Source organism: Thermobia domestica, chromosome 3, assembly GCF_964235325.1.
Source record: "Thermobia domestica chromosome 3, izTheDome1.hap1.1, whole genome shotgun sequence".
Classification (NCBI taxonomy): domain Eukaryota; kingdom Metazoa; phylum Arthropoda; class Insecta; order Zygentoma; family Lepismatidae; genus Thermobia; species Thermobia domestica.
In genome coordinates this window covers 239,984,717-240,004,343 of record NC_137456.1, presented here as the reverse complement: position 1 = coordinate 240,004,343, position 19,627 = coordinate 239,984,717, and the positions used below count along the sequence as shown (strand labels likewise).

Here is a 19,627-nt window from a genome sequence, read left to right as displayed (position 1 = left end):
TGTTTCCTTAAGGAGATTTATGTCGAGAAACGCGTCTTTTTGCGAATAGAATGGTGCGGATAAGAGTTATAGTTCTGAAAAATATTTTACGAATTATCGTAGCAGAGATAATAATTTTACCAACTACCTTATAAACAGTTATCAACTAGCAGAGATGTTTTAAATACCAACTACCTTAGCAACACTAACTAAAGAAGGAAAAAAAAAAAGCTCTGGATGGGCCACTGTGTTGTCAGAAGTTCCTGTCAATAGCAATACGCATTTACGTAAGACGACGTAAGAAATGAAATATGAAAACAAATATGAAATAAAATATGGAATCAAAATATATATAAAAAAAATATGAAAACATTTAATTTGAACTGAAATAAACAAGATTACGGTTCTATTTTCAGTTCAAAAAATGACAAAAACGCAAAAGAGTAGAAAAATTTCTTCCTGATATTTACGGAACATAACCGTAGCTAACTCTAGGAATTTCTGACACTCAGATATTGCAAGAGGGAAATACGTATTACTTATTGAAAGAAAATCAATTATTTATGCTACATAATACACTTTATTTCATGAATTCTAGTAAGTAGAGAAGAAAGAAAACAAAGGAAAGCACATTTATGACATAGATAAGATTCAACAAAACAAATCTCTCTTCGTAAGAGAAATACAGATAATTCAAAGCTTACTTTGTTATTTTTAGGTAGTCAATACTCTCTTTCAAAACAAGTACCTGATTATTTACATTGGTACCCTTATAACTTTTAACAGAAAAAGAAAATATTTGAACATACACATATATCTTATATAGGCCGAATTTGTAAGTGCAAGTAAATAATTTTGCAGACCACCTATGCTCACTTATAGCTTATTCTCTTTTTGTGCCGCATTGATTCGAGATTGGTTGTAGTTTGACGTCCTACGTTTGTACTTTGATGGCTAAAAGAGGCGTGAACTTATTGATTAAAATGAATCCGAACCACTTTTTCGTTCAACTGTACTCCACCGGTAATCGAATTAGGGACCACGCACACAGAGGGTAAGGATTCTAGCCACTGGACCAAGTAGGGTCTGTATTGGTTCTAGACTCAAGAATAAAAACACGCTCAATGGCATAGGAGAGCACTGAACTAGTTACTTTCCTTTAGCATAGTTTTTTTTAATGCGAGTACAAATTGGGTGGCATTGGCTAAGTGGTAGAGCGTGAGGTCCGTGGTTCGATCCATACTCGCGCCAAGTGAGCTTTCTGGTGGACAAACACCAAGTTTGTGAGTTCTTTCAGGGTTATCCCTTTCCTCTCATTTTCTTTATTTTACCATTTCATTCATTGCTCATTATCACCGTCTCCCTTAGCATCAATGCAGAAACGTGGGACGTTAAACTAGACATGTCATCATTTCAAGCGATTACAAAGAGTTGGAACAGTTATTTACTTACACCTAAAATTCCGGAGTACGATCATAATTAACATGTTTACCAAATATGAAAACTTAATAATAAAAAAAATCAATATAACATTCATAACATTTATATAGACTTGAAGGTCTTCCTAAAGAATATAAAGGTAAAACAAAACAACTGTCTAATAATGAACATTAATTCTCAAACGCACTATTGAACACGTTCAATGAAAAGTCACTCGAGAAAAATCTCCCGACGTGTCTCTGCCGTGACTACCCACACATAAAACTGATAAATGTTAACTTTTAAAATATGGACAGTTTCGTCTTTATGAACTTCACATTTTAACATAATGTTATTTTTAAGTACAACGTTTCCCCTTCATTTTCAAAATTACATTTCAAAAGAGCTGGGGAATTTGTTTTGAAAGCCTTACTGAGAACACCATTTTCCTGAAATGTCGCATATGATAATTTTGAATAGATCTTGATTTTATTTTATTTGGAGGTACCAGCAACAAGACTACATGCGACACGGACCTACAGCTTAACCTGGAATCCGAGCAACATGAGCTCCCATCGGGAGTCGTACTCGGGTCTCCCACTCAAAAGGCGTATATGCCACCCGCTTAGCCATGGAGGGAACTCAATTACATTAATAATGTACATGAAACTGTATGAAACTATTTGATATATTTAACTTCAAAATTAAATTTCTCATATACTTCATATTTTTATATATAGTAGGACGTCGATAATCCGGACGTCAAAAATCAGAACGTGGTCCCTAGAAGCTAGTGACAGTACACTAATTGAGTTTTCTTTGTCTGAAGTCAATGACTTTACAAAAGCTCATTCATATGTAATTATTTGGCATACATATTTTTATTTTCCCTTAGGCCTATAAAAGATAATTTTAAGAGTGTTACAAGAACAGTGTAATTTAGTGTACGAGCAGGTTCTTCAGAAACATTAAATGTAAATAGTCTTACGTACGGTATTGTAATTACTGTATGTACTGTATAACACTGTATCGATAAAAGTGCATACCGTACAGTATATTTAAGCCTAAATGGCTTTCTTCTGGTCATTTTCGAAAATCCGAACTACCTGTGGCCCCAAATAGTTCGAATTTTCGACGCCATACTGTAATTTAGTATTTTTCATAACAGACACTGAAGGCCGCACTTTGAGATCTTCCTCTTTGCTAAGTAAATAGTATACGAGCCTTTGGCGCGGGACACCCGGGTTCGATTTCCATCGGGATGCTACGATAAGCTGTAGGTCCACGTCTCATAGAGCCTTGTTGCTGAAGGGGAGTGAAAACTCAAAGGAACTGAATTTATTAGCTTCTTATTTCTCTCAGCCCAGGGGTGGAGGTCGCATGTTTTCCATCCCTGGGCTAGGAGAAATAAGAAGACAATTATAAGTGACAACGAAGTATCACATATTGCTTACCGTTCATATTGAAAAGTTATTATAACAATTAATGACTGTTACATTCAAGTTACACTTTTATACATATTATTACAAAAGCTATGAAACTAAATATACTTGGATGGTAATTATTTAAGAATTGTTGTTTCGTAAAAGATAAAAGTCAGAATATAGAACATGTATATTAAGCTACTCCAATGTCACTAAGGAGAGTGTTGATGGCTGTTGATTCCTTGTCGTAAGTTGACGATAAATGGTAACATGATCTTTGAAGAAATGCCCACACATCATGAGATTCTACCGAATAACTAGCATTTAAGGACCATATAATCTTAAAACAGCAGTCCACGGCACTTATTATATTTGGTAACGTATATACCACATCATCGACTATTACGTGAAAGCCACTTACTTCATTCAGTTCTCTTCCTACAACCATGACGTATGGCTGTACTGTTAAATGCAGATCTTTGAACTTCGCTTGCCTTGCACTTATGCTGTCTTTTAGTTCTGTACACGTTTGTATTCTTGAGATGAAGCCCTCTTGTACTTCGACCTTAGTTGGTCTCCAAATCTTCTGCGAAGTTTTCACATGAACGCTATTTACGTTCATAAGATAGGGTATGAGTAGAAAAGCTGCTAATGTTGATACTTCTTCCGAATCTGGAATAAAGTTGAAAAGTACTAGTAAATAAATTTATAAATGAATTTCTTACAAATAAGATTTAGTTCCATTGCAGAAATATAATATTCTTTGATGACGACAATGACAAAACCTTCACACACAGTATTTGTCCCCTACAAGTTTCACTTAGCATGAATGGGATCAAACTAATGACTCCACGCACCAATGTGAGCGCTGTAACATTCAGCTACTGAAACTGTACGAATTCTCTGCATAACTCGGCTTTATTATTGCCGTGTCACGAATGAAATTTTCTCAGTTGCTACTAATTATAATTGTATTGTATTGTATTGTATTTATTTTTATCCAGGCCCCGCCAAGTGAACTTTGTGGTGGACAAAAACCGTGTGCGTGGGTTTTCTCGGGGTTCTCCCGTTTCCTCCCACTTTCTTCATTCCACCATTTCATTCATTACTCATCATCACCGTCTCCTTTAGCCTAACCGGCATAACCGTGGGACGTAAAACTCAAAGATTTCATTTTTTTTTATTTTCATCCTTTTTCATACAAATTGTTCACAGCGTGAACGTATGAGTTGGACACGTCATAAGAACACTGAATGTGTACATATGTATAGGTTTAAATCTACATGCAATATTAAAATAATGTGAATTTATGTTAAAAAAAAAAAAGATACAATTTTTCATTATCCTAATTTACATACATCGATACAAAACAGCATAACAGTTAATAAAACCTTACATTATAGATATACAAAATATATATACTTTAAACATTATTTACTACAGGCGAGATATTCTTCTACAGAATAGAAACAGTGCTCGAGTAGGTAGGACTTGACTGCTTTATTGAAACCAGATATTTTGTTTTTTAAAGTGGAAGGAAGCTTGTTATAAATATTCACTGCCATAGGAAATGTACTATTCTTATGTACTTTTAAACGTGAGGACTCTACATGAAGGTCAGACGCTTGTCTTGTATTATGCATATGAATAGTTCAACCGGAACCTGCTTGTATCTATCTGTATATCTTTTCTTACAAATTTTAGAAGTTCATATATATATAAACATGGAAGAGGTAAGATTTCCAGAAATTTAAATAGAGGTTTACAAGAAGGTCGAAGTTTACTTCCGGTCATAAACCTTAAAGCTCTCTTTTGTAAAACGAATATGGAATTTAGCAGTGCAGTAGATCCCCAGAATGTAATACCATATTTCAATTTAGAATGAAAAAGTCCAAAATAAGTTGTGAGCAGAACATGTTGACTGAATGAAAAAAAACAAAAAAAAACTAATGCAATTTCCATAATATTTCAAGCGCTTTTAACCGGAAAGACATTTTTAAAACAAAAAATCTTAGGACTTTGTTTAAGAAACTACAACTATATAAGTATTTATCCAGTTAAGAGTTAAAACCCCAATGACTAAAAGGTCTGCCCTGCAGAGGCAAAGTAGGGCTGGGAAGTATCGTTCTGAACCATCTTTGCTGGTATTGTCCCATAATTTGTTTGGTACATCTATAGACAAACCTTGTTTCTGAAGATCTTACCAAGGGATTGAACAGTGACCCTGCCGACAGAAATAAAGATAGCATAATAGCTATTGAAGAAATATGTTTCTCATGCAGGAACTAGATGCCTTGATCTAGTTTAATTTCCTGCTGTTGTGACTGTAGGTTGAGTGAAAAGAACAGATGAATGATAATAATAGACTTGCTGGAAGGAGAGTAAGAGGAAATTGAAGTACCATGAAGAAACCTATACACACCATTAATACACAATTGGTTACTCAGCAAAACCAGATATACACAAAACACTTGTCATATTTTTCAAGAAGAGACAGAAGTGACGAATTACATAATGTAAACAAGTAAGTATTATTCCACAATTTAAAGGTACAGTATACTTCAAATATACAAATGCAATAGTAAAACCCTGAATCAATTTGCGAAAACTGTTTGAGCTACCTATTACCGTTTTTGGGTTGTAGTCCTTACTGTTGAAACAGGAGGTAGTAGATTTCTACCACTTCCGGTTCAAGGAAATGGGATCTAATCTTGCGATGCTAAATCAATTCCCAAAAGCCGCTTGTCGATACCACTGACTATTTCTTATTTATGACCATTAATGTTGAAACCGGAAGTAGTAGTGAATTTCTACAGTTTTCGGATTTAGTATAAACGCAAGAGTAGAGATGGTTTATTTTCTTGAAATCGTTAATCGATTTCCGGAAACCGTTTGTCGCTAGGCATTACCATTTTTGAGTTATGACCATTAGTATTGAAACCAAAAATGGTCCATTTCCACCATTTTCGGTATAAGTGAATGGTTGTTGAAGGAGATGCAACCAATTCTTTGGATGCTGAATCGATTTCCGAAAGCCGTTTGTCAATAATTCTCACAGTTTTTGCTGTGACTGACAGACAAAAAAAAACTCTCTTTATATAAGAAAAACTTACTTCAACCCTAAAAACCTGGTTTAAACCATAGAACTTGCTTTCTAGTTAGTACAGATATTTTTCTAATCTTTTTTCATATTTTCCTAAATGATATGTAAAAAAGAAAGTCCATCTTTAGCGTAGAAACTTTTCTTTCCTTAAGCAATTCGTTTCAGGATTTCCATGAACTTACTTCAATAGAATTAATGAAACAATTTACTCTGGATGCACACTTACGTTAATTGTCAAAGCATAGTAATACCCTTTTTTGGGATCACTGTTTAAAGGTTCTGCTTTGTTACATACTTTTACACAGGGAAAAGTTACGTACCGTTTTTGTACTGTAGGAAATGAAACAGTCGACCATCAGTTTCGTGGTTTCTTCTTTTTCGTGGCAACGTCAAAAAGTTTTGATTTTAATACTGGGAAAGTTTCAAATAAGCTGATTGTGTTGTCTGAGTACATGTACTCATAGTCCTTAAGGAGCTGGAAAGAAAAAAGTAATTATTTTCATTATTGTAGTAGCTAATTGCAATATAAATTAATATTACTTACAAAGACATTAAGATATATTATCATTACGGTGTTTCGCTGCCAGTACTTGAGCTAGTTAAAGAAACGTGCCTGAAGAAATTACGCCTACTTCGTTAAAATACAGAATACTAGTATGTTTGATTCTTTCTTGCTTACAACAAAAGGCCTGCCATTAAGTGAATATTGTATATCTTTCCACATTTACTAGTTCGACAATAAGAAACATTTAATAAATGATGTTAGTAAGCATGCATCCAAAATCTAAATGAGATAGATATGAAATTTATTCCAATGAGCAATCCTGCGAGAAATACTGATAGCGAAGAACAGAAAGTAGATGTTATAACACGACAAGAATACCTTGATATATTTCCAAGACCAAATGAAAAGTGTATGGTTACTTCTGTTAACAAATGTTCTTTTATGCATCATTTTCTATTACATTTTTAAAATTAAGATCTTAAGCCATTAAATACATTCAATATTAAATATAAGTCCAAAAACCTCAAGGTATTCTAATATCAACTTATCCCGTTTGTCGTGGATGTCAAATAGAAGGAAGACGTGTGGTCATTTATGCTTCCCTGTGTGTGGTCATTTATGCTATTATTTTCTGTTGTGCTTACTGTATACTGTGATCGGCAGAGAAGCGGGAGGTATCATAGTTGAATTTTATGCAACTCTGTTTCAAAGTAACTGTTTATATAAGGAGCCTGTTTGATTTCTGCTGTTACGACTAAAAGGGAACAGTTATTCGCCAATGGGAATGTCTCGTCTAACAATCATTAACGGGGAAATTAGAACATCTTTAGGGTAGCACGTATGCTCCTTACTCTCTGGTACTATATTTTATTAGGTTTACAATAATAATTTCTAAACCTATATTTAGTCACAAACACCTTTGTTGAAATTTAATATCCCAAAATGCCATTATGTAAAAGTTATTATGACAAAAATAGCCTATGTGCGCAGGTCATCACTACTGGAACATATGTATTAGGTAATTTATCACAAATGGAATAGTATTGTGCAATCAGAGTTATTAGTTAACTATATTTCAAATCAGAAGTAATTAAAGGTATAAAACACATTCTAAATTTAACATACTAACATTATATGTTCCAGCAGTGGTGAGCTTTTCTGCTCTAAAACATCTCAATAGCTCAGGTGTAAATAGAAAATAGAAATAAAAACCAAATAGGTATTATAATGGTTGGCTAAGCTGAAATTGGTGTACAATTAATGTTAGAAAAATATATTTTATAAAATTTCCCTGACTTTCCCTGATTGCCAGTCTTTTCCCCTGACCTGCAACATTTTCTCTCAGTTCTCTCTGAGAAGTAGGAACCCTGTTCTTACACTTATGCATAGCATCGTTTGGAAGTGTAATATAACTATACGATACCTTTAAATACTTCAGAAGCTTTGTCATTTATATACTTCAGATATGTTAGTAATGATAAAACTACGAATAAGTAAAATATACAACTAACCGCAGAATCACAGTCTACTAGTGGATGCATATCTTTCTTCCACATGTTCCAATGTTTCCTGAACAATGCTCTGTGTCCCACTTTTGGAAACAGAGAATTTATGTCTTCGCCTTGGAGCATGGCCATTATGTTGCTAGTAATTTCATTCTCTGGAAAATATATTAAATAATTACACTTCTGTAGGACAAAATAAGACTGCAAGGTGTGATGTGATTACGGGGGCAGACTACTAAAACTGATACAAAAGCTAACATATTTTCTTTTGCCTGTTTCTCGTAAGTGGAAAGAGATAACGAAATGTAACTTACCACAATAATAGATAATGTTATTCTACACCCGAAATATGAATCGGAAGAATTTTCAGTGTTGCCATCATAGAAATTAAAGTGTGGCCAGAATATGAATTACCCAAAAATCTAGGTTAAGGCAGGACCAGAAGAAAGAACTCAAGGATATTTGATGACTTATCATGTACTGGTTCCTTGTTAACTACTTTCTAAATAATATTTGTAATTATTTTGTAATAAGCTGTATTTGTATTTATTATAAATTTTCTGTATTTGTGTTTATTATAAAGTTTATTAATCATCTCTGCCGATGTTTGAATGGTGCAAAATTTCAACGTTTTCTGTCTTAGTTTTTCAGATATTTCCAGAGTTTTAAAAGCCTCACCCTATATATAATAGTAGCTTCACATACCCACTTCGCGGCGTCTGACCAACAATTCCACCCTAGTAAACAGAATTTTCGAAATTCCCATTTTTACTAAGATATCAAAAACCACTGAAACACGTGTCAAATTATTTAAAATCAGAATTCCAAATACACAACTTCAAAATTTCTAACTTAATGGCCCAAAAGGGTATTCCGAAGAATGCTAATGATTAGGAAATATGCCCATCTTATTAAAATACTTTCCCCTCTTCCTCGTCGAATTTCCATAAATCATTCCTTAGAGATACTCTATGTCACGAATCCTACGTCCCTTCAAGTTTCTAAGTTAAGCAATTTCCATCTTATTAAAATATTTCCCACCCCATTTTCCCCCTGCCATCCTTTTATTTTCTTCTAGGCAATATGTCAAAAAACCCCGAAGCACGTGTCTAATTATTTTAAATGAGAAGTCCAAATCCCAAATTCCATGTTTTTAACCTTCAATGTTTCGACATATCGATATTTTACTATAATACTTACAAACACACACCTCTCTTCATTTTTTTTCTTCCCATTTTTTGTAAAATATAATAAAAAACTGAAACACGTGTCACTGTTTAAATCAGAAGTCCAAATACAATTCGTCAAGTTTCTAACCTTAAAGAATTAGGAGATACGGCCATCTTTACAATATTTCCCACCCCCCTTTCCCACATACCCGCCGAATTTCCAGAAATCCTTGTTTAGTACTACCCTACGTCACAAACCCTATGTACTGACCAAATTTCAAGTTTCTAGCCTAAGCGGTTTGGCTTGTGCGAGGGTCAGTCATTCATTTAATCAGTCACTCAAGATTTTGCATTTTATACATAAAGATCTGATATTGACCCATTGCACGATGGCACCATACTTCAAAAGAGGTTGGTTTTAATCCAAATTAATATTAGCTTTCGTATAAAGTAATTGTATCACCATATAGTATAAGGGAATCGTTTAAAAAATCACTCTCCAATATAAAGAATATTGTATGTACACAGCCTTAAAATTTGTAATAATTTCAAAATCGAATAAACTAATCACCATATAGTATAAGGGAATCGTTTAAAAAATCACTCTCCAATATAAAGAATATTGTATGTACACAGCCTTAAAATTTGTAATAATTTCAAAATCGAATAAACTAAGTTGAAGGCTATGAATTTGTACTACTTCCGTTGGTAATGAGTGCTGCGTCTCAAGCACTTACAGCAAAAGCCAATAACTACCATTATCGAGCATCGAACAAATGAACCAAAGTGGGGACTTGTGGTCTTGCACTATTAACTTTGTCCTCTGGTTATTATTTTGACTAAGACACAGCCATGTGTCTATTTAAACTAGAAATATAAAATCTATTTAAACATAAATTTCACACATAAAATCTATTTAAACTTTCACTTATTAAAATTTAACTTTTTTAAATACCGGAAATCAAATACGGAGTAAGTTCAATATCTGAAAGGAGCATGCAGCACTGAACACTTTGACCTTAGTAGAAAAAAAAATATCTTTTTTTTTTTAAGATACTTTCAATATTCACACTCTAAAACTATAGTATGACTTACTGAAAGACTTTATGCCTAATTTCTACCATCTTAAGACGTATAGTACGTATAATAGTTAAATAACAATAAAATACATTGTATTAACACATTTAACATTACTAGATCCTAAAGACAACTTTCAACTTTATGTCGTTTAGCATTTATTAAAAATTCAAATTGTGATAAAATTTAGTTGTGATTAAATTTACACTAGTTGATCTTCCAATTAAGATTTAAGAAAAGTAATATTAAATTATTAGAAGACTAACATTGCCCTGCAGACAAGTAGGACAAATTCAAAGAAACAAATTTTATCACATGATCTCACCCCACTCCCTTCTTCTTTGCTCCTCCGAGTGCGAGTTATTCGTTAGAAAATCTTGTTTTTGAACAACCATTCTTTAAGCTATCAGAAAACATTTGAAGAAATCGGTGTATAAACTGAATTTGTTACATGAAACCTTTTATCTAAATTTTTCTAAATGATTATTGTAAGCATTACAAAAGATTTTTTTTTTTTTTTTTTTTTTTGCGCAGCGATTTGACCTCTTCATTATACATGTAGTAAAAGCTCTGTTATTACAATTTTGCGGCTATTTACTGATTCCTTAATTTTAATATTAATAAAAGGAAACAGCTACTATGGAGGCTAGTCGTGAATGTATCATATCCAATTAAAAATCTGCGGAGAACACATAATCACATATTCAATTTCTACAATATTTATTATTTTTATATCTATACCGTTGGAGAAGGTAACTTATATTATTTATTTCCATTACTTTTACTTTCGCATTCTCTGTTTATTTATATTTCTTTTCAACACCCACATTATACCTAAGCAAATAGATTATTGACAGAAAGCTTCAGACTCTCCGCGCTCTCGGTCCAGTCGTAGCGTTTTAGCATCTTGGAACCTGAGAGGATGCAACTTTTGATAACATATACACTGGTTAACTCATTGTAGATTTACTACCGGTATTTTATATTTAAGTCACAACAACTTTTCACTTGCACTTACTAGAATCTCATAAAGATGCATAAGCTATTGAACATTTCATGGACACGGTTAATTATCAGAGCTGCAACATCGTACACTAACACTAATTTTTATTTAATAAACACGGAGGAGAGGAAAGGACTCAAAGCAAAAGGGGAGAAAATACAAAACCTGAGACTTTCTATCAGTAAACAAACAGATTCACATTATGGGCCTCTTCTATATTCGCTTTCTTTTCATATTAAAAGCAAGAATAAAACAACTCCTAACCAAAATTGACACTTTACAACACAAAGATATATATATTAGCTGAACGTACTCGATTCGCTGAGTCAAACAAAAGAGCCCCTTTCACCTTCAGTGTTGCTAACAACCTCTGAAGAAGAAAGGCTAGATGGCCCTAACAAGTAAGCTTTTTTTGATTTTGAGCTGCTAACCTAAATTATAGATTCTAAATGCCTTTTTGTGTGTGCGATTAAAAGTAAGTTATAGTAAAATTTGAAATGTTGAATTTTATTCAGTGAAGACTAACAGGTAACATATATGACTCTCAATAACAAATTACTTTGTGAAGGTAGACAGCCAGAATTATCAGTCGAATATAAATAAATCATAGATGACGTCGCAGCTAGCAGAGGTGTGGAACTGGATGCACCGTCGTTGGATTGCGTATTGGTTGTGTAGGCTGGAGGGCGCCATGGTTTAGTGGTAGAGCATGCGCGTAGCCTCTGGTTTGATCTTAGCTCGTACCAAGTAGGGTTTGTGGTGGACAAACACCGTGTGCATGGGTTTTCTCAGTATCCTCCCACTTTCTAGATTCCACCATTTCATTCATTTCTCATAACCAGTTGTTTTAACCTATGTGGCGCGGCATATTTGTGGGTCGTAAAACTCAAAGATTTTTTTTTCTTTGTGTAGGCTGCCATTCTCCCAATTTTCAGTAGTATTTCTTTCGATCCTTACAACAGTATAATTTCTCCGCAGACCCACACGAATCATCATGGTTGCATTGAGTGTTTTCAAGCTAATTAGAAGTCCTATTTGTTTCCTTTAATAAACTAAAACAATCTCCGTAGCATGAAGAACCGAAAAAGTTAATAAATTTGTATGAGGAAACTCTCATTCTTGCAATGAAATGCGAAATTTAAAATAATTTAAAAGCACTTCACCGTTACGGGAGCGACATTAAAGTTATTTCTCAGTCGACAATTATTGTTAAGTACCTGTAAAGCTGTAGGTAGGAAGAGAGAAGAAGAAAAATTAAGAGTTTGTTGCGTAATAAAACACCCTTTCATGGGAAATCAATTAATGCGATTGTATATAATGACAAATATTCTTCTCTTTTTATGTTTACACTTCATTTTCAAAGAAACAGTATTTTTAGAATTAATTTAAGGGCTAACAAAAAAGGGAAAAAATGGCAAAAGAGCTTCATCAAATCAACTATATTTAAGGTTTTCGTAAATTTGCATAGCTAAATGCCTCTTCAAATAAACTAGATTTTGTTCTTTCCGCCTCTTTTCTCCTCCTTTTCACTAAAATATCAAAACAATTAAACACGTGTCAACTTATTTTAAATAAGAAGTCGAAACAAACAACTTCAAGTTTCTAAGCCTAAGGGATTCAGAGATATGGACATCTTATTAAAATAATTTCCACCCTCTTTTCCACACCTACGCCGTCAAATTTCCAAAATTTCTTCCTTAGCGGTATCCTACGTCACAAATCATATGTACTGTCAAAATTTGAAGTTTCAAATTCAAGGGTCACTCAATAATAATGCCGGAAGGGGCCGCGGTGGCTCAGTGGTAGAGCGTTCACCTCTGGTGCTTGAGGTCCTGGGTTCGATCCCAGCCCCCCCAAAGTGAACTTTGTGGTGGACAACACCATGTGCGGGGGTTTTCTCGGGGTTCTCCCGTTTCCTCCCACATTCTTCATTCCACCATTTCATTCATTACTCATCATCACCGTCTCCTTTAGCATAACCGGCATAATCGTGGGACGTAAAACAAAGATTTCATTTCAATTCATTTCAATAATGCCGGAAAGGATCTTAAAAATTTCGCTAGTTTTTACGAACAGCCTCACTTGTGCTGATACATTTCATTTTTCAACACTATGATACCTCCCTTGCATTGCTTTTGCAAATTATAAATCTTGTCATTCAGTTACACCAACTATTTCTCAATTAATTGTTATTCTGGTTAAATTCATTCATTCAATTTCTTTCGTCTTTATAATCATGCATATTGCACGAATTTGTGCTGGTGAAGAAGACTCGTCAGGGTAAAAGATACATAAACATATATACCAATTAAATTGAAATACTAAGCTACATCTACTACATAAAAGAAACACAAAAATAGGCATTGCAAATACTATCAGTAATCAAATTCATTTACACATCGTATATAAAAGAAATGAAATAGATATCAAAGGGAAATTCAGTTTGTAACATGCAGTGACTTTCGGCATTACATACTGCATTAAATACCATATTCGCCGTCACTGTCATGAAGCCAACAAAATAAGCTACAATTCGGTGCTGTAGTAGTTTTGGAGCACCACATTTTGAAAGATTTACAGGCAAATTTTTAATACTTTCCATGAAAAGACATTTATCAGGATGAAATTTCTGCAGGCTACAGAATGAAACAAAATAATACGACTATATTTCAGGTTTACAAGTGTAATAGCGTTACAAGTTCTTTACGACCGATAAAATAATTGAAGTTTCTATTTTCCACCGGCTGCATATTTCTCCACCGTGTACAGATCCTGTTATGTTTAAAAGTGGAGCATTATACTACTATGAAACCATGACAAGCTTTAATGAAACTTGTATCCTGGCCTAAACCCACTTTCTGCTACCCTTGCCTTCGCGTATACCCACCATCGCCAACGCGCAGTCCCTTCGGATTCAACCCGCGCTAATGCGACGGCGAGTCAGCTTCGCCCTTCCATCACTCGGTTAGATACGATTCGTGCTTTTAGTGGCCGCCTATCATAAGTTGGTTTGTGTTTTGTGCACTATAGTTTTTACGTTACACATCCGAAAGCCGTATTTATGCACAACTTGTAATTTTTTAAGAACTTTTTTGTTTGCCTCCTTGAATTTTATCTGTCACGTGAAATATTTTTATACTGCCCAGTAGAATCCTTTTAGGACACAATAAGAAGAAAACTAGTGAAAGAATTTTAATTTTCCAACAATTCTTTCGGCTTACGTCCAGTTTCAAACCTTCAAAAATGCAGTTAAACCATTAATAATTGTTCGATTAGGTTAGTTTAGGGTTCCCGGTAATACTTTACTTACACTAGAACTGTGACTTTAGCCGCTTTTCACAGAAGTTGGTTTTCACTTCATAATAGATTCTATTTTCTTGTGTAATTCGGTAAAAGTCAAAGTAAAAGAAATATATTCAACGTACCGATTCACCATCCTATACGATTATCATGCTCCTCGATCATCGGAACATTCCTCGTATTGCAGATAGTATCAACTTCTACATGCATTTTCTCTGTGTTAATGAAATTCGTACCCTTGCCAAAACCCAGTTTCTAGTATTCTAGCCTATTAAACATAACTTTACTGCCAAGAATACACACATAAATAACACATAAGAACTCCAAATCACCATTTCTTACTTAATTTCTCTCTTTTTTTTTTTTTTTTTTTACCTTTAAACTTAACCCATCCTTCCTAGTGGTGCGCCAAAAGTAAACCTGTACGCACAATTCAACAGCATTATCACATCAAATTTATGTGTGAGGTGTCTCGTACAGACGTAAAGTGAAAGCTACGTTTCAGTTTATGTTAACAACTAGCAAGACACTGCTATTTTTCGAAGGTCTATGAGCCGGGTGTAACGATACATACATACATGATCAACACAAACTTACCTTTGAATAATGGTATATATTGTTCCAATCTCCATGTTGTTAATAATGTTCTTGTTTCCTCCATCTTAATCGATTTAACGGAAATATTACACCACTTTCCTCTGTGATTACACTATTGCATACACATATGCCGCCTTACAGATAACCGCGACAGAACAGCGATGTTATTTTTTCTTTATCATAAAGCAGAGCGCCAATTTCCCTGCAACGGCAATTTCATTGTCTAAAATACCACACGTACTCGGTAATTATCAAATGCGTTGCGTGTTTACCGATCTCTCCTTATTTGAAGTAGCCGAGTAAATTAGTTAGATGTAATTTTTCAAAATTAGTAGCCTAGAATTAGGTTAAAACAGCAAAGTATGATTTAACCGAACACTGCTAGGTTACAATAACCCAGAGAATTTCTTCAATGAGAGTGTTTTTAACAGAAATTCGGCTACTGTCAAACGAGTTTTCATTTAACCCTGGCTTAGCAAACCCTCCATTTTCTCAGTGTGAAAGAGCAATAATAGATGGGAAGATGTAAATGTAGATTTTTGTCTCAAAGTGCAAGGACATATGTTTAAGACTTTGCCCCTACGACAACAAGAAAAAAATATCAATTTTGAAAACCAAATTAAAATGTAATAGCTCACTGCGTTTGTAAAATATTTACATTTTTAAGCCAATCGAACCTGAACTTCTTTGTTCTATAAGTTGTAGAACACAAAGGATTTATATATAACTTTAAAAATGCTACATATATATACTGGGTCTCTCCTGAATGAAACCAGACTAAGGCTTTGGAACTTGATGTATCAAAAGTAACATACACTACAACTAATAATCTTCAAAATAACACCCACCGACATCTACACACGCTTCCAGCGATTATGCAACTGTAGATAAGATCCGTGGAAGTCCTCTTGTGAAATGCCGTTAAGGGTCCTTGTAACGGCAGCTTGAACAGCTTCGGTATACTCGAATTGACGTCATTTAAGGTCTCATTTTAGCTGGAGGAAGAGGAAAATGTCATAAGGTGATATATCAGGGCTGTAGGGAGGTTGTGGAAACGTAGAAATATTTTTCTTGCCCAAAAGCGTCTACACAATACTTGCCGTGTGACTGGGCAAGTTGTCGTGGTGCAGGGTCCAGTTGTTGGCGATATCTCTCCGAACGCGGGTGATCTTTCTGTGCAGTATTTCGAGGACCTGGACGTAGAAAGTTGCATTCACCGTCGCTCCTTGTTGGATGAATTCCTTGTGGACGACGCCTTGAGTGTCGTGGAAAACGATGAGCAATCGCACAACGCCTCACTCAACACTCGACTCACAGCGAACTAACGCTTGCAGCAGACTAAACACTTGTGGCTACGGCCCCCACTACCTCTTCCGGCATTTAGTTTTACTTCGCCACGCGAGAGGTAGTCACATCAGAGCTACTCTGGTTTCATGCAGGACAGACCCGATATATATATATATCTATATATATATATATATATATATATATATATATATATATATATATATATATATATATATATATATATATATATATAAAGTAAATACGATTAAATACAGCTTTTCAAAGTAATACCTACAGTTGTATAAACACATTATAAAGAAATAAGGTTCGTGTTATAATCATGGTAGACTTTTAAAGTACAGAGTTTAAATGTTCTAAGCAGAAGTCATAGATATATCAGTTTTCGTTTCAATAAACGTTTAAGTGGCAAATGACACAAACTCCACATAAAAAATATCACTATCTGCTATGGATTTTATTATTTGAGGTCCAATATTGAAACTTGAGTTTGTATTAAATGTCTACCACCACCGCTTTCAGTAGAGGATTAAGACAGTTGTGTCATCTGATCATCAAACGCTCAACCTGTATTAAGAAATTGTGTATTACTGTATCTTACTTTTCTTCCGTTTCGGCAAATAATACTGCAACAAAAAAAAAGTAGGTTCCTGTATTTGAGGAGCACTAAAAATTGATTGATACTTTTATCACTATTTATTACCCTGTTTCTTCTTTGAGAATTAAAGCTAAGCCGGGAAGTTTAAAATGCATTTTAAGCATAAAGTTACGAAAGGATTATTAGAGCTGACATCGAAAACTTTTAGACTATGTAAATCGTTCAGAACAATGGGAGGTCAAAATTAAGATCATTGCAGGCCAAAATAAAATAGGGACAGTTGCTTAAATTATTTAATCACACGAACAGAGTTTCCAACCGACATTGAGAAACAAACATCATAGTGTTAAGTCTTCTGTCGGTTGAAAACACTGGAGGGAGTCCGGACTCTGTTCCATTGCCTATCAAACCAAGAAATGTTTAGGAATTTCGATTTTGGATGTATCTATGATCCACATGTGATTATTCTGTCTATGTAGTAGATTGGAGTAATAATTATTGACATTTATTTCTAAGGAGTCATATTTGTCTTTTGTTTTATTATCATTCTCGAATCGCACTGCTCATTTTTCCTCTTTTACGAATGTTTTTCGCCTTTCAAGTCATTTTTCATATTCTTGATATGTTTTGCATTTCACGGGATCGAATTTGAACTGTTTCCTGAAATCAAGAAAGTGCTCAAATCTACATATTTGCTACAGCTTTTTTGCATAATATATTTGATTGTGTTTCAAATATCTTTCGTATTTTTCTATCATACATCGATTACATGATGCAGATTAGGGCCCATATTTGTGTTGTATCATACGTTACTCTTTTGCGGAACACATTAGATGATTCAATAAGTAATTCTCTACATACAATTTGATTTTTTGAAGTGGTATACTCTCATTCCACAATCACGATTACATGTCTAGGGAAACCCGGCCACCATAATGTTTGTGTTTCCTTGTCTTTGAATTTTTTGACGTTGATAACGGATAACTCATTTCGCTAGACAATCCTTGAATGTATAATAAACACTACGTAATAACATGGCGTATATAGCATGTCATAGCATGCAGTATGTAGACATTTATCGGATGGCACAAACATCCAAGTAGTGACAATAAACTTGAATCAGTTTTATTAGGTCTCTAAATTCACTTAATGTGTTCCTTTCTGTATTATTACCGTTTTCCTCCATGCATTTCGATATTCAAAGCGAAACTTAGAGAATATTCCAAACATACTATTTTAAGGACAGCGAAAATGTCGAATACGGTGTATATTTTTGGGTTGTTCATAACAAAGATAGTTGCTCTGAATTGGATAAAGTTTATGCTCTTTCGCGATCATCATTAAAAAGAAACAGTATTTCCAAACAAGTAAATCGAAACTTTTTGTGAGTCCGGCAGCCCTATACAACTGGTATGAAAGATACGAGATTTAAATCAGTCAAATGTAAAATTTGGTTGGAAGAGGGAACGAAACTCTGAAGCGCACAAACTGCACAACATCAGTCATTTTGGTATATTTTGTAGAAAATGAACACATCGCTTATTGTAAAGATGCAGACAATGAAATGACCCTATGAAAATTTGGCGTAACCATCGCATGCAACAATTACGCCACACAGTCGCTCCTGTAATCTTGCAATAGTTGCATAATAGTGGCGCGGTTACTGTAGTAATATTCTATACCTCAAGAAATGTTTACTCTTTATCATCTTATCTTATCATTCTTTCATGCACTACGAAATCACATAGATGTTCAATTGGGTTGAGATGAAGGGACATAGTGGCCAGAATATGCAGATGAGTTCTGGGTGTTTTTTATTCACGGCTGGGTATGTCTGGACGTATCAAGAACATTATTGTCATACGTGAACAGAAATTCGTCTTGAACTTAAAGTAGGATGGTATTACAAAAGATATGAATATATACCTGGCTGATCATTTAGCCTAACATTAGAAACGGTTTGGACCAGCGGCTGCAACGAATCCCTGAAGTTATCTGCATTCTACCCAGATCGCCCTGTGTTCATAACATATTGAGTGAATATGTCTACACACATCTTGTCCCTTGTGAACTACAGAGGATGTGCCTTTGTCATTGACTAGACACAAATACATTCTCATCACTCTTTATAATTTGATCCTACTAGGTATGAGGAACTACAATATTAAAATGTGATAGCTCATTTAATACATATATTTGCGAACAGTTTGTCAGTCACAACTGAGTGTCAGTCATTTTGGATTGCTCGTTTTGATCCTCAGGAAGATAATTCTGTACACAATTTAGCGTTATCAAAAATTACAACATTAAACGAATGGATCACAGTGTTACCTGAGAATTCATTTCTTGCATTATACCCTCTTTGTCAATGAGATTGTAAAACAATTTATTTTTAAAGGTTAATGCTCTTTCAAGAATATATTCAAGAAATCTTCATTCGAAAATTTCTTTCATATATTGAAATTTTGAAAATTAGCAACATTTCTATTTTTTCTTGTCAGAATGCCACCAAAACGAAAGAATATTATGAAAGTACCTTAATTCTGTTTTTTATTTAACTTTTGTGGAGATTTACGAATACATCACATGATATACGCATCTTTTGTAAGTTTAAGGGAAAAAAGTCTTTATATGAAAAGAAGG

At 34.2% G+C, this 19,627-nt stretch overlaps 1 protein-coding gene across 1 annotated transcript; it reads right to left on the bottom strand.

Moving 5' to 3' along the window:
- Positions 1 to 469: 469 nt before the first annotated feature.
- On the bottom strand, positions 470 to 15,488 carry LOC145680989 (uncharacterized). Its single transcript, XM_081752248.1, has 4 exons — positions 15,082 to 15,488; positions 7,942 to 8,090; positions 6,246 to 6,400; positions 470 to 3,494 (listed from the first exon to the last, which is right to left on the bottom strand). Exons 1-3 carry the CDS (start codon positions 15,143 to 15,145, stop codon positions 6,281 to 6,283), a joined length of 333 nt encoding a protein of 110 aa, XP_081608374.1. The 5' UTR covers positions 15,146 to 15,488; the 3' UTR covers positions 470 to 3,494; positions 6,246 to 6,280.
- Between the last annotated feature and the right edge of the window lie 4,139 nt (positions 15,489 to 19,627).

Bases quoted from the DNA above. Each gene is read 5' to 3' on its own strand.
- LOC145680989 (XM_081752248.1), bottom strand. From the start codon at position 15,145: ATGGAGGAAACAAGAACATTATTAACAACATGGAGATTGGAACAATAT. The intron at 8,091-15,081 runs GTAAGTTTGTGT...TATATTTTCCAG, and splicing joins ATATATACCATTATTCAAAG to AGAATGAAATTACTAGCAAC. The intron at 6,401-7,941 runs GTTAGTTGTATA...TTTTCTTTCCAG, and splicing joins TAGTAGACTGTGATTCTGCG to CTCCTTAAGGACTATGAGTA.